Below are 27790 nucleotides of genomic sequence, written 5' to 3' on the forward strand. Positions count from 1 at the left end.
ACAGAGCAACCTCACACAGAGCAACCCTACACAGAGCAACCTCACACAGAGCAACCTCCCACAGAGCAACCTCACACAGAGCAACCTCCCACAGAGCAACCTCACACAGAGCAACCTCACACAGAGCAACCTCCCACAGAGCAACCTCACACAGAGCAACCTCCCACAGAGCAACCTCACACAGAGCAACCTCCCACAGAGCAACCTCCCACAGAGCAACCTCACACAGAGCAACCCCACACAGAGCAACCTCACACAGAGCAACCTCCCACAGAGCAACCTCCCACAGAGCAACCTCACACACAGCAACCTCACACACAGCAACCTCACACAGAGCAACCCTACACAGAGCAACCTCACACAGAGCAACCTCCCACAGAGCAACCTCACACAGAGCAACCTCCCACAGAGCAACCTCCCACAGAGCAACCTCACACAGAGCAACCCCACACAGAGCAACCTCACACAGAGCAACCTCCCACAGAGCAACCTCCCACAGAGCAACCTCACACACAGCAACCTCACACACAGCAACCTCACACAGAGCAACCCTACACAGAGCAACCTCACACAGAGCAACCTCCCACAGAGCAACCTCACACAGAGCAACCTCCCACAGAGCAACCTCCCACAGAGCAACCTCACACAGAGCAACCTCCCACAGAGCAACCTCACACAGAGCAACCTCACACAGAGCAACCTCACACAGAGCAACCTCACACAGAGCAACCCCACACAGAGCAACCTCCCACAGAGCAACCTCACACAGAGCAACCTCACACAGAGCAACCTCACACAGAGCAACCTCCCACAGAGCAACCTCACACAGAGCAACCTCACACAGAGCAACCTCACACAGAGCAACCTCACACAAAGCAACCTCACACACAGCAACCTCACACAGAGCAACCTCACACAGAGCAACCTCCCACAGAGCAACCTCACACAGAGCAACCTCACACAGAGCAACCTCACACAGAGCAACCTCCCACAGAGCAACCTCACACAGAGCAACCTCACACAGAGCAACCTCACACAGAGCAACCTCACACACAGCAACCTCACACACAGCAACCTCACACAGAGCAACCCCACACAGAGCAACCTCACACAGAGCAACCTCCCACAGAGCAACCTCCCACAGAGCAACCTCACACACAGCAACCTCACACACAGCAACCTCACACAGAGCAACCCTACACAGAGCAACCTCACACAGAGCAACCTCCCACAGAGCAACCTCACACAGAGCAAGCTCCCACAGAGCAACCTCCCACAGAGCAACCTCACACAGAGCAACCTCCCACAGAGCAACCTCACACAGAGCAACCTCCCGCAGAACAACCTCACACAGAGCAACCTCCCACAGAGCAACCTCACACAGAGCAACCTCCCACAGAGCAACCTCACACAGAGCAACCTCACACAGAGCAACCTCACACAGAGCAACCCCACACAGAGCAACCTCCCACAGAGCAACCTCCCACAGAGCAACCTCACACAGAGCAACCTCACACAGAGCAACCTCCCACAGAGCAACCTCACACAGAGCAACCTCACACAGAGCAACCTCACACAGAGCAACCTCCCACAGAGCAACCTCACACACAGCAACCTCACACACAGCAACCTCACACAGAGCAACCCTACACAGAGCAACCTCACACAGAGCAACCTCCCACAGCGCAACCTCACACAGAGCAACCTCCCACAGAGCAACCTCCCACAGAGCAACCTCACACAGAGCAACCTCACACAGAGCAACCTCACACAGAGCAACCTCACACAGAGCAACCTCACACAGAGCAACCTCACACAGAGCAACCCCACACAGAGCAACCTCCCACAGAGCAACCTCACACAGAGCAACCTCCCACAGAGCAACATCACACAGAGCAACCTCACACAGAGCAACCTCACACAGAGCAACCCCACACAGAGCAACCTCACACAGAGCAACCTCACACAGAGCAACCTCCCACAGAGCAACCTCACACAGAGCAACCTCCAACAGAGCAACCTCCCACAGAGCAACCTCACACAGAGCAACCTCACACAGAGCAACCTCACACAGAGCAACCTCACACAGAGCAACCTCCCACAGAGCAACATCACACAGAGCAACCTCACACAGAGCAACCTCCCACAGAGCAACCTCCCACAGAGCAACCTCACACAGAGCAACCCCACACAGAGCAACCTCACACAGAGCAACCTCCCACAGAGCAACCTCCCACAGAGCAACCTCACACACAGCAACCTCACACACAGCAACCTCACACAGAGCAACCCTACACAGAGCAACCTCACACAGAGCAACCTCCCACAGAGCAACCTCCCACAGAGCAACCTCACACACAGCAACCTCACACACAGCAACCTCACACAGAGCAACCCTACACAGAGCAACCTCACACAGAGCAACCTCCCACAGAGCAACCTCACACAGACCAACCTCCCACAGAGCAACCTCCCACAGAGCAACCTCACACAGAGCAACCTCCCACAGAGCAACCTCACACAGAGCAACCTCCCACAGAACAACCTCACACAGAGCAACCTCCCACAGAGCAACCTCACACAGAGCAACCTCACACAGAGCAACCTCCCACAGAGCAACCTCACACAGAGCAACCTCACACAGAGCAACCTCACACAGAGCAACCTCCCACAGAGCAACCTCACACAGAGCAACCTCACACAGAGCAACCTCCCACAGAGCAACCTCACACAGAGCAACCTCACACAGAGCAACCTCACACAGAGCAACCTCCCACAGAGCAACCTCACACAGAGCAACCTCACACACAGCAACCTCACACAGAGCAACCTCACACAGAGCAACCTCACACAGAGCAACCCCCACACAGAGCAACCTCACACAGAGCAACCTCACACAGAGCAACCTCCCACAGAGCAACCTCAGACAGAGCAACCTCCCACAGAGCAACATCACACAGAGCAACCTCACACAGAGCAACCTCCCACAGAGCAACCTCACACAGAGCAACCTCACACAGAGCAACCTCACACAGAGCAACCTCCCACAGAGCAACCTCCCACAGAGCAACCTCACACACAGCAACCTCACACACAGCAACCTCACACAGAGCAACCCTACACAGAGCAACCTCACACAGAGCAACCTCCCACAGAGCAACCTCCCACAGAGCAACCTCACACACAGCAACCTCACACACAGCAACCTCACACAGAGCAACCCTACACAGAGCAACCTCACACAGAGCAACCTCCCACAGAGCAACCTCACACAGACCAACCTCCCACAGAGCAACCTCCCACAGAGCAACCTCACACAGAGCAACCTCCCACAGAGCAACCTCACACAGAGCAACCTCCCACAGAACAACCTCACACAGAGCAACCTCCCACAGAGCAACCTCACACAGAGCAACCTCCCACAGAGCAACCTCACACAGAGCAACCTCACACAGAGCAACCTCACACAGAGCAACCTCTACATACAGAGCAACACTCCCAGAGAGAAAAGCGCGTAAACCTCAGCGAGAGATAGAAGCAACCTCACACAGGAGCAAGACCTGCACACAGATGCAACTCCCACAGAGCAACCTCACGCACAGCAACCTACACATCAGCAACCTCACACAGAGCAACACTCACACAGATGCAACTCATCAGCATGAGCCAGACCGTCTCCTGACACGAGCGAAACTGTTAGTTGCTATGGTCCTGATGTGGGTCATCAACTGAGCAACCTACAACATTGAGCTTGTGGACTGACTACACTGAGCGCTAGTCACCATTAGGGAGAACGTGCTCTGACGGAGGTAGACTTGGGGTTGCTGACGGGTACGCTGCCTGCTGATCGGGGTACGCTGTGTCTGTAGGGGTACGCTGCTTCTGACGGGGTCTACGCTGCGTCTTATGGTGTAGCTGCTCTGACGGGTTAGCCTGCTTGTCTGCCGGTGGTTACGACTGTCTGACGGGGTTACGCTGCTCTGACGGGGTACGTGCTCTGACGGGGTAACTGCGCATGACGGTGGTACCGCTGCGTCTGACGGGGTACGCAGCTCTGAACGCTGCTACATGAGCGGGGTTAGCGCTGGTGTTAGACGGGGTACGTGCTCGTGACGGGGTCCGCTGCTCTGACGGGGGTACGCTGACGAGGGGTACGCTGTGCTCTGAGGGGTACGTGGACAGGCGGGGTACAGGCCTGGCTCAGCACGGGTGTACGGCTGGTTTGACGGGGTTACTGGCTGGTCTGACGGGTGATGACGCTGGTCTGACGGGGATTGAGCGACTTGTACTGGACGGGGTCCGTGGGTCTGTCGGGGACGTACGCTGCTCAGACGGGGTTACGTCTGCCATACTGCGAGGGGTCTGCAGCTCTTGACGGGGGCTTACTCTGCTGACTGAAGAGGGGTACTTCAGCTTGTCGGGTGTACGCGCTGCTTTGACGGGGTACTGCTGGTCTGACGGGGTATGTGCTCTGACGGGGTATTTGCTGTTCTGTTGGGTACGGCTGCTCTGAGGGGTACGTGCTACTTGCAGGGGTTACGCTGGTCTGCCGGGGATTATATCGCGATTCTCATCCTTTTTACTATTACCATCTATATTTACCTCATCCCACAAAAACCACCACACCCCACGAAAACCCCACCACCCCAATCAATTACTAAAATCACACAAAACCACAACACCCCACCTAGACCCTGCCCCCAACCCCCCCCCCCACCCCCCCCCCCCCCCCCTCACCCCCCCCCCCCCCCCCTCGCCCCCCCCCACCCCCCCCCCCACCCCAACCCACCCCCCCCCCCCCCCCCCCCCCCCCCCCCCCCCCCCCCCCCCACCCCCCCCCGCCCCCCCCCCCCCACCCCCCCCCCTACCCCCCCCACGCCCCCCCGCCCCCCCCTCACCCCCAAGCGCCCCTCCCCCCACTTGCCCGCCGCCACGCCCCCCCCCTCGCCCGCCGCCCCCCCCCCCCTTGTCGCCCCCTTTTTGAGTGTTGTCACATCGGAATGATTCTGAGGTTATGTTTATCCCCGATCCCTCGATGAACAATCCTTTTTGATTGTACGATTCTTATCCGATCCCCGTTGGGTGCTTAGGTACGTTTGATGGAGCAATGCCCCAGCGCCCACCCCCCCCCCCCCGAACCACCCGATCCCCCCCCCTCCACCCCCCCCCCCCCCCCCCCCCCCCCCCCCCCCCCCGCCCCTCCGCCCCTCCCCGTGTCCCCCCCCCCATCGCCCCCCCCCCCCCCCCCCTCCGCCGCCCCCCCCCTCTCCTCCCAACACTCCGCGCACCCACCCTTGACCCCCTCCCCTCCCACTCCCTCCCCCCTGCACCCCCCATCCCGCTGTACTTTTTTCCTCTCTCTTTTGTTCCTCCAACCAGACCCCCTCCCACCCACCCCGCCCCAACACCACACACCCCCCCCCCCACCCCCCACCCCCCCTCCCCCCCCGGCCCCCCCAACCTCCCCCCCCCCCACCCCCCCCCCACTCCCACAACCCCCCCCACCGCCCGCCCCAACTCAACTCCCCCCCGCCCCCCCCCACATACCCACCCACCCCAGCCCCCCCCACCACAGACCCCCCCCCCCCACCCGCCCCCACGGTCCCCCGCCCTCTACGACACCCCCCGCCACACTCCCGCCACCCCCACCACCACCCCGCCCCGCCCGCCCCCCCCACCAGCACGCGCCACCCACCGCCCAACTGCAGAAAGATACCCCCACAGCCCCCCGCCCGACAAATCCCCCCCCAGCACCCCAGCCCACACCCCCCCATACCTCAGGGGTGACCCTCGATAGCGCCTGTTATCCACATCGACTTGCTTGGAGTAGGCAGTGCAAGTTACCTTTCCAGTACTCGAAGAGTTAAGCCCTGCTGCCCCCCCCTAACCCCCGCCTATCCGCAGTTTCCACACATTACCCCGTCGTCCCCCCAAAAGATTTTGTATTACCCACACACCCTCACCGCCCTACCTTTATACCTCATTAGGCACAATATATTGTGCTGTGAAATAATCAATATAACTGTCCGAAAAAATACCATACAATCCCCCCATGTCACCACTATATCACCCCACCACCCCAACCCCCCCCCCCCCCCCCCCCCCCCCCCCCCCCCCCCCCCCCCCCCCCCCCCCCCCCCCCCCCCCCCCCCCCCCCCCCCCCCCCCCCCCCCCCCCCCCCCCCCATACCTCCAGCCACCGAAAAGAGAAAACCCCCCAGCCCCCGATGCCCCCTCCGGCACACCTTCACACAGAGCAACCTTCACACAGGAGCCGCCATAAATGGAAAGTCGTACAAAAACATACCCTCACACAGAGGGCAACCTCCCACAGAGAACCTACACACAGCAACCTCACACAGAGCAACCTCACACAGAGCAACCTCCCACAGATCAACCTCCACAGAGCAACCTACCACCAGGCAACATACACACAGCAACCTCAACAGAGCAACCCTACCAGAGCAAACCTCACACAGAGCAACCTCCCACAGGCAACCTCACACAGAGCATAACCTCCCACAGAGCAACTCAAGAGCAACCTCACACAGAGGCAACTCCCACAGAGCAACCTACACAGAGCAACCTCCCACAGAACACTCACACAGAGCTACCTCCCACAGAGGCATACACCTCACACAGGCAACCTCACACAGGCAACCTCACACAGAGCAAACCCCACACAGGAGCAACCTCCCACAGAGCAACTCCCAACAGAGCAAACCTCACACAGAGCAACCTCACTCAGAGAACCTCACACAGAGCAACCTCCAACAGAGCAACCTCACACACAGCAACCTCACACAGAGCACCCTACACAGAGCAAATCACACAGAGCAACTCACACAGTGCAACCTCCCACTGCGCAACCTCACAAGAGCATCCTTTTGCAAGTCGTCCTAATCATTTATCATAGCTGAAAATTATCCACACAATGGGTCTTATCTCACATGATCTCGTCATTCTTACCCCATGATATTCTCTTCGCCCTCATCCATAACTTTCTAATATATCCCCACCAGTAGTTCTGAATGCAACTATCATGTACATTTATTCCCCATACTACATACATACACCTCCATCTATATTCTTAATTGCTACACCCCACTCACATATATTCATACCCAATTATATAGATATCAGAGCACACAAACACATCTACGCTTCCACTCAGAGCTTACTCTACTCACACGTGAGAGCAGTCATTTGCTCTGTCCGTCACTCTGCACAGAGTGCACGCGTCCCACGGTTAGCTATGACCTCTTCACTCAGTAAGATGCAATTTCTCACAAACGTGCCTAATGTTATCACCTTCTCACACACAGCTAAACCTGATCAACACGATAGCAATCCCCCCTACTGTACCAATGAGGCAATACCATAACCACAGCATACATGAGCAAAGAGCAACCTCCCACACAAGAGTACAAACAACCTCACACAGAAGGCAACTAATCCCAACAGACCCCCCGCAATACCCCCACAGCAACCTCACCACAAGCACCTCCACCCCCCCACAGACGCCATATACCCCTCATACCCAACGATCACCAACCTCTCCTACAGTAGCAGCAAGACGCAGCTAACCTCACACAGAGCAAACCCTCAACGAGCAACCCACCCACCCACACCAGAGCAACCCTCCAATCAGAGCAACCTTCCCACTAGCCCCAAGCAAACCTCACACAGCCCCCGCACACCTCACCCAGAGCAGCCTCACACAGAGGGGGCAACCTCACACAGAGCAACCTCCCACAGAGCAACCTCACACAGAGCAAGCCTTCTCATGCCTCACACAGAGCAACCTCACACAGAGCAACCTCACACAGAGCAACCTCACACAGAGCAACCCCACACAGAGCAACCTCACACAGAGCAACCTCACACAGAGCAACCTCACACACAGCAACCTCACACAGAGCAACCTCACACAGAGCAACCCTACACAGAGCAACCTCACACAGAGCAACCTCCCACAGAGCAACCTCACACAGAGCAAACCTCCCACAGAGCAACCTCACACAGAGCACCTACACGAGCCAACCTCCACAGAGCAACCTCACACAGAGCAACCTCCCACAGAGCAACCTCACACAGAGCAACCTCCCACAGAGCAACCTCCACAGAGCAACCTCACACAGAGCAACCTCCCACAGAGCAACCTTCCACAGAGCAACCTCACACAGAGCAACCCCACACAGAGCAACCTCACACAGAGCAACCTCCCACAGAGCAACCTCCCACAGAGCAACCTCACACAGAGCAACCTCACACACAGCAACCTCACACAGAGCAACCCTACACAGAGCAACCTCACACAGAGCAACCTCCCACAGAGCAACCTCACACAGAGCAACCTCACACAGAGCAACCTCACACAGAGCAACCTCACACAGAGCAACCCCACACAGAGCAACCTCACACAGAGCAACCTCCCACAGAGCAACCTCACACAGAGCAACCTCACACAGAGCAACCTCACACACAGCAACCTCACACAGAGCAACCCTACACAGAGCAACCTCACACAGAGCAACCTCCCACAGAGCAACCTCACACAGAGCAACCTCACACAGAGCAACCTCACACAGAGCAACCTCCCACAGAGCAACCTCACACAGAGCAACCTCCCACAGAGCAACCTCACACAGAGCAACCTCACACAGAGCAACCTCACACAGAGCAACCTCACACAGAGCAACCTCACACAGAGCAACCTCACACAGAGCAACCTCCCACAGAGCAACCTCACACAGAGCAACCTCCCACAGAGCAACCTCACACAGAGCAACCTCACACACAGCAACCTCACACAGAGCAACCCTACACAGAGCAACCTCACACAGAGCAACCTCCCACAGCGCAACCTCACACAGAGCAACCTCCCACAGAGCAACCTCCCACAGAGCAACCTCACACAGAGCAACCTCACACGGAGCAACCCCACACAGAGCAACCTCACACAGAGCAACCTCCCACAGAGCAACCTCCCACAGAGCAACCTCACACACAGCAACCTCACACACAGCAACCTCACACAGAGCAACCCTACACAGAGCAACCTCACACAGAGCAACCTCCCACAGAGCAACCTCACACAGAGCAACCTCCCACAGAGCAACCTCACACAGAGCAACCTCACACAGAGCAACCTCCCACAGAGCAACCTCACACAGAGCAACCTCACACAGAGCAACCTCACACAGAGCAACCTCCCACAGAGCAACCTCCCACACAGCAACCTCACACAGAGCAACCTCCCACAGAGCAACCTCCCACAGAGCAACCTCACACAGAGCAACCTCACACAGAGCAACCTCACACAGAGCAACCTCACACAGAGCAACCCCACACAGAGCAACCTCACACAGAGCAACCTCCCACAGAGCAACCTCACACAGAGCAACCTCACACACAGCAACCTCACACAGAGCAACCTCACACAGAGCAACCTCACACAGAGCAACCTCACACAGAGCAACCTCCCACAGAGCAACCTCACACAGAGCAACCTCCCACAGAGCAACCTCACACAGAGCAACCTCACACAGAGCAACCTCCCACAGAGCAACCTCACACAGAGCAACCTCACACAGAGCAACCTCACACAGAGCAACCCCACACAGAGCAACCTCCCACAGAGCAACCTCCCACAGAGCAACCTCACACAGAGCAACCTCACACAGAGCAACCTCACACAGAGCAACCTCCCACAGAGCAACCTCACACAGAGCAACCTCCCACAGAGCAACCTCACACAGAGCAACCTCCCACAGAGCAACCTCACACAGAGCAACCTCACACAGAGCAACCCCACACAGAGCAACCTCACACAGAGCAACCTCCCACAGAGCAACCTCCCACAGAGCAACCTCACACAGAACAACCTCCCACAGAGCAACCTCACACAGAGCAACCTCACACAGAGCAACCTCCCACAGAGCAACCTCACACACAGCAACCTCACACACAGCAACCTCACACACAGCAACCTCCCACAGAGCAACCTCACACAGAGCAACCTCACACACAGCAACCTCACACACAGCAACCTCACACAGAGCAACCTCCCACAGAGCAACCTCCCACAGAGCAACCTCACACAGAGCAACCTCACACAGAGCAACCTCCCACAGAGCAACCTCACACACAGCAACCTCACACACAGCAACCTCACACACAGCAACCTCCCACAGAGCAACCTCACACAGAGCAACCTCACACAGAGCAACCTCCCACAGAGCAACCTCCCACAGAGCAACCTCACACAGAGCAACCTCTCACAGAGCAACCTTCCACAGAGCAACCTCCCACAGAGCAACCTCACACAGAGCAACCTCTCACAGAGCAACCTTCCACAGAGCAACCTCCCACAGAGCAACCTCACACAGAGCAACCTCACACAGAGCAACCTCCCACAGAGCAACCTTCCACAGAGCAACCTCACACAGAGCAACCTCACACAGAGCAACCTCCCACAGAGCAACCTCACACAGAGCAACCTCACACAGAGCAACCTCCCACAGAGCAACCTTCCACAGAGCAACCTCCCACAGAGCAACCTCACACAGAGCAACCTCACACAGAGCAACCTCCCACAGAGCAACCTCACACAGAGCAACCTCACACAGAGCAACCTCACACAGAGCAACCTCCCACAGAGCAACCTCACACAGAGCAACCTCTCACAGAGCAACCTTCCACAGAGCAACCTCCCACAGAGCAACCTCACACAGAGCAACCTCTCACAGAGCAACCTTCCACAGAGCAACCTCACACAGAGCAACCTCACACAGAGCAACCCCATGTACGGGCGTCATATCTGGGCTAAGGAGACAAACCAGAAGAAGGTTGCTCTGTTGTCCAAAGTCCTTTTGCATAAAGGGAAAGTTTGCATTCGGCTACCAATGTCTTCCAGGAAAGGATTGACGTTCCACCAGCAGTGATGATGTGGGACGCCGTGCTATCTAGTTGGTCTCCTGCGGTTCCTGAAGTTCAACAACTGCCAGGACTTTATGGGGTCATGGAGGTCTGCTGTACTGCAACTTTTAAAAGTATCTCTGCTTCAACACACCTGAGCCAATCAGGGTCATCAGGTCCTTCCGCCATTTGACTGAGACATGGAAGCCGAGACGCTTCTGAAAGGTGGAGGACAGCGGGCCGTGAGGAACCCTGCTCTGGAGCGCTGCAGGCTTCCTAATGACAAAGATGCTGGTGTCATAAAGAACGACAGAATAGAAAGAAAATCTGTTCATCGTCCCTCAGCGGGGAAACTCTGGTGTTTACAGCAGCAAAAAGATTATTTTAAAAGATGGTCACATAAATTAGAAAAATGTATAAGAATAACATGATAGTAAAGAGTTAAAAGATAAACAATAAAATACCGTAAAGTGTTTTAACAATATATACAAGTTCCTGGGGGCCCCATAAAACTCTGTTTCCATGTATGGTTAATACAACTATTCCTTATTTGTGCACATTAATCATGTTTTTGATAAAATGCCATCAGAACGGTTATGATATTAAGCCATGTTAATATTCTCCTGCATATTTCATGACTTTGACGGTTTGAAATGGATGAAACTTTCCTTCTGAGAGACGTACCTGAATCATTCTGTCCATCTACATGCCTGTCTGCCCCCCCCACTGCCCACCCTCCATCTATCCATTCATCTGACTTCCCCAACTGTCCATCCTTTATTCACCCGTCTAATGCTTCATGCATCCATTCATCAACAGTCCATCTTTTCATCCATTCATCCATTCAGTTTTCTAATCCTTCCTTTACATTTGTTGCAGTTTGTGGATTTGCTGAAATTTACAGAAACACGACTGCAGAGCTGGTGTTTCAACACGCTTAAGATGGACGTGACTCCAAACAAAGAAAGAAAAAGGAGACAGTTTTATTATAAAGATCACTGATATATGTTTATAACAATTCTTCTTCGTTTGGCTGTGGTGCATCTGGGCTACAGCTTCCCTATTGGGGGACTAACATATATGGGGCTATTTAAGCAGACAAAAATTAGCAGCAATATTTACGGTTGTTTAGCACATTTTAAGAGAAAAATAAGGAGGTTAGTATTTCCAAGTCATTTTTTCACGATGTCATTCATTATTTTATAAAAATCTTACTTTGTTAAATAAATATGTAGTTTGGAGCTAAATATTTAGTTTGCAAATAAATACTTTGCTTGTTAGATAAAGATTTAGCTCCAAACTATCAATATTTATCTAACTAGATATTTAGTTTGGAGCAAAATAGTTATTTTGTAAATAAATACTTTGTTTGTTAGAAAATATTAAGTTCCAAACTAAATATTTATTTTACAAATTTAATATTTAGATTTTTAAATAAATATTTAGCTCCAAATGAAATGTTTAGTTTATAAATTAAATATTTTGTTTTTTTTCTAAAAATGTTTAGCACCAAACTAAATATGTATTTAACAAAGTAGGATTTTTATAAATGAATGACAGTGAAAAAACGACTTCAAAGAAAATAAACCCCTAATTTTTCTCTTAAAACAAGTTAAATATCATTATTGCTCCTGACGTCACAAACGGCGCTCCATAAACCAATCCCAGTAAAGCTGCCCGGTCTCCACTAACTGCCATCTGGCGCCATCTAGCGGTGTCCCAGTTAGAACTGGTTCTGAGCGAGGAGCTGACGCCCCCTGTCGGAGAGCTCCGGTAGCTGCTGCGGTGGTTGTTTATCCATAAACAGACAGAAAAATAAAAACAGTCAGACAGGAAGAGGACTGTTTCAACAGCTGTTTGCTTCTTTGGGATCAATCAGAAGTTTTGATGCTAGCAGCTTAGCTGGATCTTACAGTCAGATCATTTATGCTAATAAGGCAGACGTCACTTCCGCTTCTTTTATTTGCGCCATTTTGGATTGGGCAGTTTGCGGCTGGCTGTATTGTCTGTCAGAGGAGAAGCTGTTCCGTCTCTACAGGAACTATTAGCTGCTTTCTTTTTCACCGGGACGGCAGCTGACATGGATCCGCCCTCAGCGCTCCGGGGAGCGGCCCAGCTAGCTGCCCGCTGAGCCTCTCTCCGTTTCCGCCCTCCAGCCAGAGGAGAGCCGCTGTCGGTGAGGGACCGCCGGGCTTCGGAGGGGAGGGCGGGGGCAGACCGACGGCCAGAAGGCAGCAGGGAGGATCCAGCTGTGCGGGAGGGGGGCTCGGTTCGCTCACACGGGACTCCTGGATGTGAAAGCAGGTAAAGCTGAGGGCCAGAGTACCGGAGACATGTCATGTGGCCGCTAACGGTGCTCTACCTGCGGTGCTGAGGTGCTGAAGGTGTCGGTGGGACCCCGGTAGGGGGGGGGGGGGCAGTTAGTTTGGAGCTAGCTTAGCATGCTAGCTGAGCGCGGTGCCCCCCCCCCCCCTCCTGTTCTTTGTCAGCAGCTCGATCCAAGCAGATGTTTCTAAACCAACATGGATTCAATGGTTCAGGCTGCATCCATTCAAACTGCTTTTATTGTTTTATTAAGGATCAGGAAGGTTCAGGTGACATCAGGGCTGCTCACACCTGGCGGAGGAAGATGATGATGATGATGTTTTCACCAGCAGCCCAGAGTCTCTCACCTTTGTCCAGGTGTTCAGCCATGAGGAGGAACCTGCTCAGGTTCTGAGGATCCTGGAGATCCCAGCCTGAGGGGATGGACTGCAGAACAGGAAGCCTGTTCCCCCCCCAGTGTTTCCTCCCCCCCAGCTGCCCCTCTTTCTCTCACCCTCTTCCATTTTCTCTCTCCACCCTCCCTTCCTCTCTGCCTGACCTCCCTGTCTCACCCCTCACCCCCCCTTCCTCTCCTCTCTCCCATTGCACTCCTTCCACTCTCTTGCACCGACTCCCCCTCCTCTTCCTCGTCCTCTCTCACACATGCCCTCCCCCTCTCCACTCTCCCTCCCTCCCCCTCTCCAGTCTCCCTCCCTCCCCCTTGCTGCAGACATATTGTAGGGGCTGCTGGTTCCTCAATAGGAGGCGCCATTCTGTGATGGCATCGCCAGGAAGGGAGGAAAAGAGGCCAGAGGAGAGTCGGCTGCTTACATAAGAGGAGTCCTCTGCAGCGCCTCCTAACGTGGAAGGAGGAGTCCTCTGCAGCGCCTCCTAACGTGGAAGGAGGAGTCCTCTGCAGCGCCTCCTAACATTCAAGGAGGAGCGGAGGAGGAATAAGGCAGGATGGGGAGGCGGCTGCAGGTCCTGGTTACCTGTTCACTGTTGGTGCTCAGCTTCATGTTGATTTGTCATTGTGAATGGTGACCTTTGACCCCTGGTCACATATCGTGTTGACTTGTGAAGCAAAGCCAGCGCTGGATGAGGGACCTGAACTGAACTTTTTACCGATAAAACGGTGAAAGTAGATTCATTAACGAAGGTGAAGCTGTGATTTATGGTTCGGAGGCGTCTCTAACTGAAACACCAACTGCTGCCGTTCTCATTCATCAGGTGTAAACATCTGATCATTGCAACAAATGAACGCAACAAATGAACGCAACGACATGGTCAGTTTGACGCAGAGTAGAACCGCTGAAAGAAGCAGCCTAATGTTTGAGGGGAAAGTTTTTCACCGCTGCAGATTGTTCTGTTTCCAGGAGACGCTTCTGGAACCTCACTGATGACCTGATCATTTAACCCTCGTGGTTCTTTGCTCCACTGAGTCTCAGGTTCTCCTCATGATGATGATATAAAGTAGGATCTCTGAGCGTCTCCCAGGACGGCCCAGGTCTCACTCGCATGGTGACCTGCTGCTTCTGTGGGGAACAGAACCGATGGGCGTACCCCGTCAGAGCAGCATACCCCGTCAGAGCAGCATACCCCGTCAGAGCAGCATACCCCGTCAGACCAGCGTACCCCTTCAGAGCAGCGTACCCCGTCAGACCAGCGTACCCCTTCAGAGCAGCGTACCCCGTCAGAGCAGCGTACCCCGTCAGAGCAGCGTACCCCGTCAGAGCAGCGTACCCCGTCAGACCAGCGTACCCCGTCAGACCAGCGTACCCCGTCAGACCAGCGTACCCCGTCAGACCAGCGTACCCCGTCAGACCAGCGTACCCCGTCAGAGCAGCGTACCCCGTCAGAGCAGCGTACCCCGTCAGAGCAGCGTACCCCGTCAGAGCAGCGTACCCCGTCAGAGCAGCGTACCCCGTCAGACCAGCGTACCCCGTCAGACCAGCGTACCCCGTCAGACCAGCGTACCCCGTCAGACCAGCGTACCCCCGTCAGAGCAGCGTACCCCGTCAGACCAGCGTACCCCGTCAGAGCAGCGTACCCCGTCAGAGCAGCGTACCCCGTCAGAGCAGCGTACCCCGTCAGAGCAGCGTACCCCGTCAGACCAGCGTACCCCGTCAGAGCAGCCGTCAGAGCAGCGTACCCCGTCAGACCAGCGTACCCCGTCAGAGCAGCGTACCCCGTCAGAGCAGCGTACCCCGTCAGAGCAGCGTACCCCGTCAGAGCAGCGTACCCCGTCAGACCAGCGTACCCCGTCAGAGCAGCGTACCCCGTCAGACCAGCGTACCCCGTCAGAGCAGCGTACCCCGTCAGACCAGCGTACCCCGTCAGAGCAGCGTACCCCGTCAGACCAGCGTACCCCGTCAGAGCAGCGTACCCCATCAGACCAGCATACCCCATCAGACCAGCATACCCCGTCAGACCAGCGTACCCCGTCAGACCAGCGTACCCCGTCAGACCAGCGTACCCCGTCAGACCACCGTACCCCGTCAGACCAGCGTACCCCGTCAGAGCAGCGTACCATGTCAGAGCAGCGTACCCCGTCAGACCAGCGTACCCCGTCAGAGCAGCGTACCCCGTCAGAGCAGCGTACCCCGTCAGAGCAGCGTACCCCGTCAGAGCAGCGTACCCCGTCAGAGCAGCGTACCCCGTCAGAGCAGCATAGCCAATAGCCCTTTATGCCTTTAGTCTTGTACAGAAAATAGACCTTAAACTACCTCGATGGGCATGGATTCCTTTTAGTCATATATAAAAAAAACAAGTACGTGACTGAAAGGATGCACGCTCGTAGAAGTAATTTAAAGTCTATTTTTTGTACAAACTAAAGGGATAAAAACGCCAATCTGATGTCTTGCGCTGCGTATAGACTAGGGATGGAACGGTTTATGAAAACCATCAGAACCGTTGGGTTCTACTGTCTCGGTTCGGTTCGCGTGTGTTGCGTTCGGTTCATGCGCTGCTCCTTTTTCTCATAGGCGAAGCGTTTCCACTCCAGAGCAGAAGGTGGCGGTACTTCGACCAAAGCCAACCACCAGTAGTAAACAAGAAGAAGAAGAAGCGAAGCAGCGTAGCCGGGTGTAGCAGAAAAAATCAGTTGTTGTGGAGAATTGTGTGGGTATGGCGAGTGGGAAAGAACAGGAGTTGGAAGACGCGCCAGCAGCACTTTATAGGTCTGCTGTATGGGACCACTTTGCATTTAGAGTGACCTACGATGACGGCGGAAAGAAAGCTGGGGATAAAAGTGCAACAGTGTGCAAGCATTGTGCAACACGTTTTGTTTACGCTAACAGCAACACGACCAACATGTCATGCTAACCCCGAAATCCCTCATACTCCATCAGCGCTCCGCCCCGCTGCGCTCCAGACCGGCTGCTCAAAGCAAAGCCTACAGCCTCCACTGTGGCTCCCGTCCGCTCTGAGTTCCTTGGAGATGGTAGAGAGCATGCGCCAGATGGTTCAATTCAAAGCAGCAAAACATGCAGAAATGATCCAGAGTTTCCGCAGATCATTTAAAATAATTACAATCCATTATTTTTGGGGGATTTTTTTCATTAATTTCATAAATTTTTATGGGATTTTGGGGAAACAATCAACATGTATCGAACCGAACCGAAAACCGTGACCAGAAACCGTGAATCGAACCGAACCGTGGATTTTGTGAACCGTTCCACCCCTAGTATAGACCATAGGTATGCTGGGCTGACAGAACACCAGGTGGTACCCACAGGTGTCCTTATTACCAAGGAGGATAACGGAGTTTCTGTCCAGAGTTTGTTTCTATGGCTACGTTCACACTGCAGGCCTTGATGCTCAATTCCCTTTTCTTTTTTTTTCTTTTTTTTGAGTTGCCGTTCAGATTTCCACATGTATGCGACTTCTAATTGATCTCCTGTGTGAACTGCCTTCAAACAAAGCGAATGTCCTGCATGCGCAGTAGAGGACGCAGTGATGTCATAAGCCAGTGTCTCCGGAAGTAAACCTGGACCGTAGAGCTGGAGAGCAGCTAGTCATTTCCCCGACATTTAAAACTCCATCTTTTCAAGATGGTTAGAAAAAAAGACCGCTCTCTGCATCATCGGCCATCATTGTTGCTGTTTTTCTTCCCGCTCCTGCATAGCAAGACGCAGAATAGTGACCTTTGTTCAGGGCTGGATCTAGAAAATATGGGGCCCAAGGCAAAGACAGGCAGGGGCCCCTCTGATCTGAAAAGACAACACATAGAACAGCCCCATTCTCCAGATAGAGAAATGTTAATAGAATAGACATCCATTATCTGTTCTAGGTTGTGTCCCTCTCTTCTTGTCCCTTTTCTTCTTGTTTTCCTCTCTGTTTTGTACTCAGCTGACTTTTCATGCTGTCTCTAAAGGAATGAAAGATTTTTTCCAAGCACTAAGCTCACTTAGCTGATTGCTCCTTCCTGTGTTTCCAAAAAGGCCAAAGTAAATAACCCAGTCCTTCTTTTCACTGTAGACAAGCCATGATCTGCTTCTCTGTTCTCCATTTTTCATTTGGATGAAATAATAGCTGCATGAATCATGACAGCAGACAAGATAGAGGAGAGCAGGAGGCGGGGTTACCAATCTACTCGCTCTGGAGAGCAGAGTTCGCTGCTTTTAGATGTTGTCTCCAAAGTCTCCAGTAGCAGAAAAAAGTGTCTAGATTTGGCGCTAGGAGCTTTTTAGAAATCAAAGTGCTAGAGGGGTCTGAAAAGTGGCTAAATATAGCGACTAAAGCGCTAAGTTGGCAACACTGCTCTTTGCATGGTTTGTTTTCAAATGGTTTGCTGCTGTCTGTTTGGACCTTTCTGAACATGTGCAGCAAATGGACTGATCCAATATGGTGGACACTGAAGGGGGGGGGCTGAGACACCTAGTATTACTTAACGGTAAATACCCCCCCCCGGCCTTTTAGAATTAATGGCGTTCAGGTCGGATGAATGCGACTGGCTGCTCAGACGTGGGTCACATTAGAAAAGATCACATATGGTCTCTTCATGCTGCTTGGTGAACATAGTCTAACATAATCAAAACTTGCAGGATCAAGTTTTATTTAAATAAACGGTATAATATATAATCTTTAATTAAGGGCTTAACTGATCATTCAGTTGCTTGATGTGAAACCTGCTCTGAAGTTTCCCCACATGGTGTTAAAATCAGTTTTTACTGTTTCATAGGGCTGCAACAACGAATCGATAAAAATCGACTTTTAAAAGCGTTGGCAACGAATTTAATCATCGATTAGTTGTGTCGCGCGATTAATGCGTCATCCGCCGCCGCCGTCATCCGGGGGAAGAAAAAAAAATATGGCGGAGCGAGTCAGCGCCGCAGTTGCAGTGTTTCCAACTCAGCGACTTTTCAGACCCCTCCAGCGACTATTTTTCAAAAAAGCGACTAGCGACAAATCTGGCGACTTTTTACGGTGTCACTGGCGGCTTTTGCCTGCCGTGGGGCGCCTCCCCCATCCCAACGCCTTTCTCCCTCTCCCACAGGAATCCCTCTCAGCGCGGCAGTCAGAGCCGCAGGATTTTAATGAGGAGTTTCCCCTCAGCGTCCAGACTGCAAATGAAGCGCGCATGCGCCGGGATTGACGGCGCAAATTGATCACAATAATTTGGCTTTGTAAAGCGAAAAAAGTCGTAACATGCAACTTTTGTAAAAACAAATGAACATGGCGTGGAAGCACCACTGTTATGATGCAGCACCTGAAAAGAAAACACGTTGGAGCCTTCAGTGGCAGTGAAGAGAGCTGATCAGCAGGGTGAGCGGCCATGTTTGTTTGGTTTTAAAGTGGGGAAACGTAACGTTAGTTTCTCAGGTAGCTCATCTGATGCTTTCCTTACCGTGTTAGTAGGTTACAGACAGTGATAAGGTTGGCTACTTATTTTACTTTTAATTTCATTTGAATTAGCTTAAGCAGCGTTTATATTTACTTTATAAATAAATTAACTTGCAAATTATGAGGGCAAGGCTTTTAAAGTTTAAATCTTCTGGCAAAGATAAAGTAAAGAAGATCCTGCAATTTATGGAAGTAAAGCAGAATAAAATCCAGCAAGATCAGTAATATGTCAATTAATTATCTGCCACATTCCCATGTAAATATCTGTCTTTGGAGGATGTGTTTTTTAGCACCCCTAGTTCTCTCATTTTTATTCCAAATACAATTTATAATTTGAATCACAGGGCTATTTTTATCTCTATGGTTCAGTATTTTCTCAAGTAGCAACTTTAACTGCTATACTTTCCTGTCTTAAAAGGCAGAACTCTTCTAGTCTAAAAAAACCTCATTTGTTGAAATGGGGGGGCCTATTGTTTGAACCCCTTAGGGGCTTTAAAAACAAAAATGTCTTTTTTTGCACTTTATGAAACAAAGTAGCCTATATTTAGTGGATGTTCAGCTACATTTCTCATGTAAGTTTGCGTAGTTTTAACACAAACATTTATTTTTCATATTGCACCAGTACAGTTAATGAGCAACCTGTACTGGTGTGCTTGTTTGTTCTGTCTAAAATGTTTATTTTGGAATAAAGAGGTTAATATAAAAAAAATTTTTGTCCGATTCATCGATTAATCGAAAAAATAATCGGCCGATTCATCGATTTTTAAAATAATCGTTAGTTGCAGCCCTAGTGTTTCACAGGTTTGACTGAATGTTTTCAAGTAGAATCAGAACATTAAATGTTGTTTATGGTCTTAAACTGGCGCTGATGACAGACGGGTCCAAATGAGAGTCGGCTGCATCCTGACTGACTGACCACATCTGTCCACTGCTGGTTTTTAGCATCACTGAGGTTGGAAGGCCTTTTTCCATCACCTTAATCAGTAGAATCAGCCGTTCTCCTCTTGAATTTCTTCTTATTAGAGCTCAGCTTTATCGGACTTTTCCAGATGACCTATGACCTCTGCATCAGACCAGCTGGATTGGGTTTGAGGTTAGACTGGGAGCCATGGGCCCTAATCTGTGTCTGGGTTCAGTCTTTGTCTCTGGTTCTCTGTAATTATTCCAGATTCTCCTCGCTGTAAATGTGGAATCGTGCCGCTAAATGTTGCACATCAGTTTAACCAAAGCAAATGTGTTTTTTCCATCCGCCTGTGCAGACTGATCCGTCCACCTGGTAACGGCCTGATGTTTGGCTCTCTCTCTGTGTCCAGGTGGGCAGAATGTTCCAGCTCCCTGTCAACAACCTCACCAGCCTACGGAAAGCCAGGAAAAATGTCAAGAAGGTCCTGGGAGATATCGGCCTGGAGTTCTGCAAAGATCACCTACAGGTGGGCGCTCAGCACGCTGCCCTCCCATCAGGACTCTGTTCTCCTGATGCTTCACCAGCCCAGTGAAAAAGATGCTCTCTGCATTCAATGATTCTTCAGCCAAACTAAACCGGAAGGATTTTTATTTTCTTGAAAAAACGTCACATTGAAGCCAGAATGTGACTCTAAACCAGACAGCAGGTCAACTCAGCTGTTCTGCCCCTTTACTCAGACACCACTAAATAAAACCCCACAGCCGGGGTTAGGAGATGCATCACATCCATGTGTCATTCAAGCCTAGCTGCCCTGGAAAGTCCTGATCTGTTGACAGATCAGCTGCTTCAGTGGGAACGACGATGGTCCCACTGATCCTATCGGATCAGAACCGATGCAATCCCTCCCAATGGTGAAACATGGAGGCCGCAGCATCATGCTGTGGGAATTTAAAACCTCAGCGGGGCAGAGTTCATCCTCCAGATAAATGTCCAGAGCTGTGACAGAACGATTCAGTTCAGAGAGAGATTATGCTGCAGGACCTAAAACCCACCGTCTGCATCTGGACCTGGGCTCAGTCCTGGTCCTGGTTCTGGTTCTGGTTCTGAACGGGGAGCAGCTGTGAACTCTGTACAGGTGCTGGTCATAAAATTAGAATATCATGAAAAAGTAGATTGATTTCAGTAATTCCATTTAAAAAGTGAAACTTGTATATTATATTCATACATTACATACAAACTCATATATTTCAGATGTTTATTTTGTTTAATTTTGATGATTACAAATGACAACAAATGAAAATCTCAAATTCATCATATCAGAAAATTAGAATATTACTGAAGACCAATAAAAACAAAGGATTTATAGAAATGTTGGCCAACTGAAAAGTATGAACATGAAAAGTATGAGCATGTACAGCACTCAGTATTTAGTTGGGCCTCCTTTGGCCTGTATTACTGCAGCAATGCGGCGTGGCATGGAGTCGATCAGTCTGTGGCACTGCTCAGGTGTTATGATAGCCCAGGTTGCTCTAATAGTGGCTTTTAGCTCTTCTGAATTGTTGGGTCTGGTGTATTGCATCTTCTTCTTCACAATACCCCATAGATTTTCTATGGGGTTAAGGTCAGGAGAGTTTGCTGGCCAATTAAGAACAGGGATACCATGGTCCTTCAACCAGGTACTGGTAGCTTTGGCACTGTGTGCAGGTGCCAAGTCCTGTTGGAAAATGAAATCTGCATCTCCAAAAAGTTGGTCAGCTGCAGGAAGCATGAAGTGCTCTAAAACTTCCTGGTATGTGGCTGCGTTGACCCTGGACCTCAGAAAACACAATGGACCAACACCAGCAGATGACATGGCACCCCAAACCATCACTGACTGTGGAAACTTTACACTGGACTTCAAGCAACGTGGATGAAGTGCCTCTCTTCTTTTCCTCCAGACTCTGGGACCTTGATTTCCAAAGGAAATGCAAAATTTACTTTCATCAGAGAACATGACTTTGGACCACTCACCAGCAGTCCAGTCCTGTTTCTCTTTAGCCCAGGCAAGACGCTTCTGACGCTGTCTGTGGTTCAAGAGTGGCTTGACACAAGGAATGCGACAGCAGAAACCCATGTCTTTCATACGTCTGTGTGTGGTGGTTCTTGAAGCACTCACTCCAGCTGCAGTCCACTCTTTGTGAATCTCCCCCACATTTTTGAAGGGGTTTTGTTTCACAATCCTCTCCAGGGTGCGGTTATCTCTCTTGCTTGTACACTTTTTTCGACCACATCTTTTCCTTCCCTTCGCCTCTCTATTAATGTGCTTGGACACTGAGCTCTGTGAACAGCCAGCCTCTTTAGCGATGACCTTTTGTGTCTTGCCCTCCTTGTGCAAGGTGTCGATGGTCGTCTTTTGGACAACTGTCAAGTCAGCAGTCTTCCCCATGATTGTGTAGCCTATAGAACTAGACTGAAAGACCATTTAAAGGCTTTTGCAGGTGGTTTGAGTTAATTAGCTGATTAGAGTGTGGCACCAGGGGCCATCAATTTTGAACCTTTTCACAATATTCTAATTTTCTGATATGATGAATTTGAGATTTTCATTTGTTGTCATTTGTAATCATCAAAATTAAACAAAATAAACATCTGAAATATATGAGTTTGTATGTAATGTATGAATATAATATACAAGTTTCACTTTTTAAATGGAATTACTGAAATCAATCTACTTTTTCATGATATTCTAATTTTATGACCAGCACCTGTAAATGTCAGAGTCCTGCCTTACAAAAAATCTAAATAAGTAATTATTTCCTTCAAATAAGTGAATTTTTTCTTGAATTGAGGAGGAACTTTTCCAATGAAACAAGAAAATTTACATTTAAAATAAAACCATAATTGTCTTATTTCTTATATCATCTAGTATCTGATTTTAAATGTAAATATATTCAATCTGTTGGCAAATCATCTTATTAATCATATTCAGGGTTGATAAACAGACTTTTTTACTTATTTCGTCATGGTTTTTGCAGCGTGTCGGGTCTGATCCGTCAGCCCTCGGTCCGGTTCTCCTGACAGTCAGCGGTCAGGAGCTGAACCATCGTTCAGATCTGCTAAACGCTGCTTCCATCGAACCCGTTCTGATTCCTCTACTGTTAACGGCTGGTTATCGTCCCGCAGCAGTGCGTCCCGGTTAGCTTATCGCAGGTATGATGCAGATATTTTTGATTTCTGCCCAATATTGAAGCGGGTCTGAGCTGTATTATTCCACGCCAGAGGGCCAATCAGGAACTAGCTAGGATAGAGGGCGTCCATGTCGGTTTGATAAACTTGTTCGCCGTCTACAACCCCTCATCCAACGGCGGATGACACACAGTTCACGGTCAGCGTTCCCCAAAGACCAGTCGTGGCGCTGCGTGTTTTGGCTTCGGGTTCCAACCAACAGACCGTCGCTCAGAGCTACAAACTAGCGTCCTGCACTGCGTCTGGGATAGAGTCCGAGGTGAGCCAGGCGCTGTGGGCGGAGCTACAGCCAGAGCTTCTGCCATTAGGGACCAAACAGGAAATGCGCATAGAGTAGAGCGGATGGAGAACTGACCAATCAGAGGCCTCCTTTCTCCTCCCTGCAACGCTATCTGCAGCACTGTGTGTGATAACCTACCATTTTGGGAGTGTGGGGGCATGTCTGCGTTAACGCAGCAGACGAGCTGGTCTCTGAGCATAAACCAGGCTTTAGATCTGACCTTCAGCCGCTCCATCGCCTCTTAAGGCTGATTTATACTCAGAAACCAGGTTGTCTGCTTGTGTGTCACAGTCAATGCCCCGCCCACGAGGCCTCTGATTGGTCAGATCTACATCCGCTGTTCTCTATCCGTATTTCCTGTTTGGTTTCTTACCGGCTTGTTCTGTTTGTCTGACCTCCATTGTGGAAAACGACTGAAGATGGAGCAGCTAGCAGAGCGAGGTGCAAACGTTGGGACCCTTTTTCCACCTGGATCCCCGCTCTGTTTGGCCCTCATGTCCCTCCGTTGTCCCACAAACTTGCCCCCACTTCCTCACCGCCTCGGCCGTATCTAGACCCACAGCTAGTTCCTGATTGGCCCTCTGGCATTGTGGCGTGGAATAACATAGCGCAGACCACGCTTCAATACTGGACATAAATCAAACTTACCTGCGTCACGCTGCTGGGGGGGGGGTAACCAGGCCTTAAGAGGAGCATCATATCTGATCTGATTGACTGCTTAATGATTCAGTGTGTAATGGTACCCATGTCTCTCCTCTCATCAGGACTATAAAGACTTCAACCCTCCTGAGGTCTACATCAAGCACACCACCTGGGAGGATGTGTGCATGTGGGAGCCGTCCCACACCAAGGGCCAGGTAGGCATGGAGGCACGGAGGCATGAAGGCTCCTGCAGGTTCTGACCCACTAATGCTGTTTTCTTCTGTCTCCAGGACTACCGATCCAAACCTTTCTGCTGCTCTGGCTGCTTGTTCTCCTCCAAATATTTCTCTGCATATAAGAGCCACTTCCGTAACGTCCACAGCGAGGACTTTGAGAACAACATCCTGCTCAACTGCCCCTACTGCACCTTCAACGGCAACAAAAAGACTCTGGAAATGCACATCAAACTCTTCCACATGCCCAGCAACAGCGTGCGGCAGGGGAGCGGCGTGGCGGCGGCGGCCCCTGGGGTCACCACAAAGGACGGGCTGCTGAAGAGGACGGGGGACAACGTTGAACAGGCGGTGTACTACTGCAAGAAGTGCACCTACCGGGACCCTCTGTACAACGTGGTGCGGAAGCACATCTACAGGGAACACTTCCAGCAGGTGGCCCATCCGTACATCGTCAGGCCGGCGGAGAAAGCCAACAGCCACAACGGCGCCGCGGCCGACGGCGGCGGCGCACACGCCGCCAGCAGCGGCCAGATCCACTGCAAGAAGTGTTTGTTTGTTCCCCGGACCTACGAGGCGCTGGTGCAGCACGTCATTGAGGACCACGAGCGCATCGGCTACCAGGTCACCGCCATGATCGGCCACACCAGCGTCATCGTCCCTCGACCCAAACCCATCATCATGTTCCCCCCCAAAGCTCAGGGAGACAAAACCATCATCGGCATGGGCCCCAAAGGAGCCGTGATGGCCAACCCCAGGTCTCCTGCTTCTCAGCAGCTGAGCCGAGCCGCCGCCGCCGCTGCCGCCGCAGCCAAGGCCGGCTTTAACTCCCACCATTTCCTGAGCGGATTAAAGCCCGACCCGCTGGGTCTGAAGGCTGCGAGCGTCCAGCCCTTCTCTCTGGGTAACCATCAGGCCCGGCCCGCCTTGCCGGGGAACGCCCAGGTCTCTGTGCCGCAGCATTCGCACGCAGCCAAGCAGCTGGTCTCCACCGGCCTGCGCAGCCCGCTGGGGGTCGGAGGCTCGTCCTCGCTCAGATCCAACCCCCTGGGTTCCCGGGTGCAGGCGGCCGCCACCACCGTAGCGTCTGTGACGGCCAAGAAAGGCGGCTCCTCTGTTCTCGGCACATCCTACACCCAGAAGTGGAAGATCTGCACCATCTGCAACGAGCTGTTCCCCGAGAACGTCTACAGCTCTCACTTTGAGAAGGAGCACAAGGCGGAGAAGGTTCCTGCCGTGGCCAACTACATCATGAAGATCCACAACTTCACCAGCAAGTGTCTGTACTGCAACCGCTACCTTCCCAGCGACACGCTCCTCAACCACATGCTGATCCACGGCCTGTCCTGCCCCCACTGCAGGGCCACCTTCAACGACGTGGAGAAGATGGTCGCCCACATGCGCCTCTCGCACCCGGAAGAAAAGGTGGGCCCGCGCACAGACTCCCCCCTGACCTTTGACCTCACCCTGCAACAGGGAAACCCCAAAAACGTGCAGCTGATTGTCACTACGTACAACATGAGGGACGCGCCGGAAGAGTCGGTGGCGTTCCACGCCCAGAACAGCTCCTCGTCCGTCGCCGCCACGCTTTCTGCCTCTCTGTTGGCAGGAAAGAGGCAGACGCCTCAGCCGGCGCCCAGAGCGCCGTCAGGGTTCGCCGACGGCCCCCCCATCAAGAGCTCCTCTCCAGCCTCGGTGCCCTACAAGAGGGACGTGGGGAAGACGCTGTGTCCTCTCTGCTTCTCCATCCTCAAGGGCCCCATCTCAGACTCGCTGGCCCACCATCTGAGGGAGCGGCACCAGGTGATCCAGACCGTCCACCCCGTGGAGAAGAAGCTGACCTATAAGTGCATTCACTGCCTGGGGGTGTACACCAGCAACATGACGGCCTCCACCATCACGCTCCACCTGGTGCACTGCCGTGGCGTGGGCAAGTCTCAGAACGGCCAGGACAGCCGCGCCGCCCATCCGCCCAGACCCACCCCGCCTCAGAGCGCCGCCCTCAAACGGCCCGCCTTCGACAGCGCAGACACCAGTGCGCCGAAGCGACGGAGGCCCGGGCCGCCCGGAGAACGGGCCCACCCTCGCGACATGAACGGCCCCTCGGATGCAGATGAAGGTCCAGATGAAGCCGTGGTTCTGGCTCTGGATCCTAAAGGGCAGGAAACCAAGCCCCACGACTCCAGGAAGGCCTTCCTGACCCAGTATTTCAACCGGGTGCCGTACCCCAGCCAGCGGGAGCTGGACAAGCTGGCATCCAGTCTGTGGCTGTGGAAGTCGGACGTCTCCGCCCACTTCCTGTCCACCAGCAGGAGGTGTGAGGAGGAGTGTGAGAGCCAGCGTCCCAGCGTCCTCCTGGGCTTCAGCATGGACCAGCTCAGCCAGCTCAGCCACCAGCTGGACCTCGAGCAGGCGGGGGCCTGCCAGGGAGGGGGCGGCGAGCGCCGCACCTCCAGGACACGCAAGGGCAGATCGGAGGAGGCGCTACGGAGGCGCAGGGCGCTGCTGGGGGGTCTGCCGACGGACATGGAGGATCGCAGCGAGACAATCAGCAGCAGCTCGGCTCTGAAGACGCCTCCGGAGGCCATCGCCATCGACTCTGAGAGCGACGAAGAGGAGCGGCAGAAGGACGATGAAGGGCCGCTGGAGGGGGCCCGTATCTATGGCAACCAGCAGCTTCCTGTCACAGCGGAGCGACAGGAGTCCAGGACAGATGTCAGGATGGTTTCAGATCTGGATGACATGTCTGATGATGATGATGACGAGGACGACGATGATGATGATGACGACGATGATGATGATGATGATGAGAGGGCGCATGTAGAGAATGGCTTCAGCGCCAATGAGAGCTCAGGGAGGGACCGTCTACCCATCATCATCCCCAAGTTCGTCCCTTCGTCAGCGAGGAGCCAGAGAGACGGAGCCCAGCTGGGCCAGCAGCAGTCCTGACCCCGGGGGCCCCTCCCACTGCAGACCAGCTCAACCAAAAGCCATCCAGTGATGCTAGAGACAGAACCCCCCAGGAGAACCCCTCTGGGTTATGGACCTGCTGTGGCGGCGGCGTTGCCGCTGAGCTCATGTAAATCTGTACAGTCTTCTGAACAGGCAGCGTCCGGCGGAGCCCCCTGCTCCCCCCCTCTAGGTGTTGCTCTGTGGATCTCGGTTCTCATTGTTTGAAGCCTCTTAGTTTTTTGTCCAATTTATAGAAATAATCAGAAGGTTTTCTGTCTAAACTGGATCAAACCGGTTTGTTTCTCTTGGTATAAAGGCTCCTCTCCTCCATCTCTGCTTCTCTGACTGAACTGCTCGTTTTCTCTAACCCGGATGTTTGTGTTCACCGTGTTCTCTGGACTCTTTCTGTTTTTATTCCATTCTATTTTTCACCCAAGCATTTATTAAAAATAAAGTGCTGTCAATGTGATTTTCACAGAGCCAGAATGTT

At 52.5% G+C, this 27790-nt stretch overlaps 2 protein-coding genes across 3 annotated transcripts; both read left to right on the forward strand.

The window, feature by feature from the left end:
* Window positions 1-13: 13 nt before the first annotated feature.
* Window positions 14-14484, forward strand: LOC119776745 (the record flags this gene model as incomplete). Its single annotated transcript, XM_038275331.1, has 5 exons — window positions 14-55; window positions 3870-3927; window positions 12632-12692; window positions 13076-13188; window positions 13632-14484. Coding segments are annotated over 5 exons (645 nt in total), but the record flags the coding sequence as incomplete, so codon positions are not given.
* Window positions 12877-27786, forward strand: adnpb (activity-dependent neuroprotector homeobox b). 2 transcript variants are annotated; one of them, XM_038275329.1, is made up of 4 exons: window positions 12877-13223; window positions 20381-20497; window positions 24238-24330; window positions 24406-27786. In XM_038275329.1, exons 2-4 carry the CDS (start codon window positions 20390-20392, stop codon window positions 27295-27297), a joined length of 3093 nt encoding a protein of 1030 aa, XP_038131257.1. In that variant the 5' UTR covers window positions 12877-13223; window positions 20381-20389; the 3' UTR covers window positions 27298-27786. The 2 variants fall into 2 exon arrangements, with proteins under 2 accessions (XP_038131257.1, XP_038131258.1); XM_038275330.1 differs by having other exon boundaries at window positions 12877-13095.
* The last annotated feature ends 4 nt before the right edge of the window (window positions 27787-27790 follow it).

Source organism: Cyprinodon tularosa, unplaced genomic scaffold, assembly GCF_016077235.1.
Source record: "Cyprinodon tularosa strain WSP-4 unplaced genomic scaffold, ASM1607723v1 ctg953, whole genome shotgun sequence".
Taxonomy (NCBI): domain Eukaryota; kingdom Metazoa; phylum Chordata; class Actinopteri; order Cyprinodontiformes; family Cyprinodontidae; genus Cyprinodon; species Cyprinodon tularosa.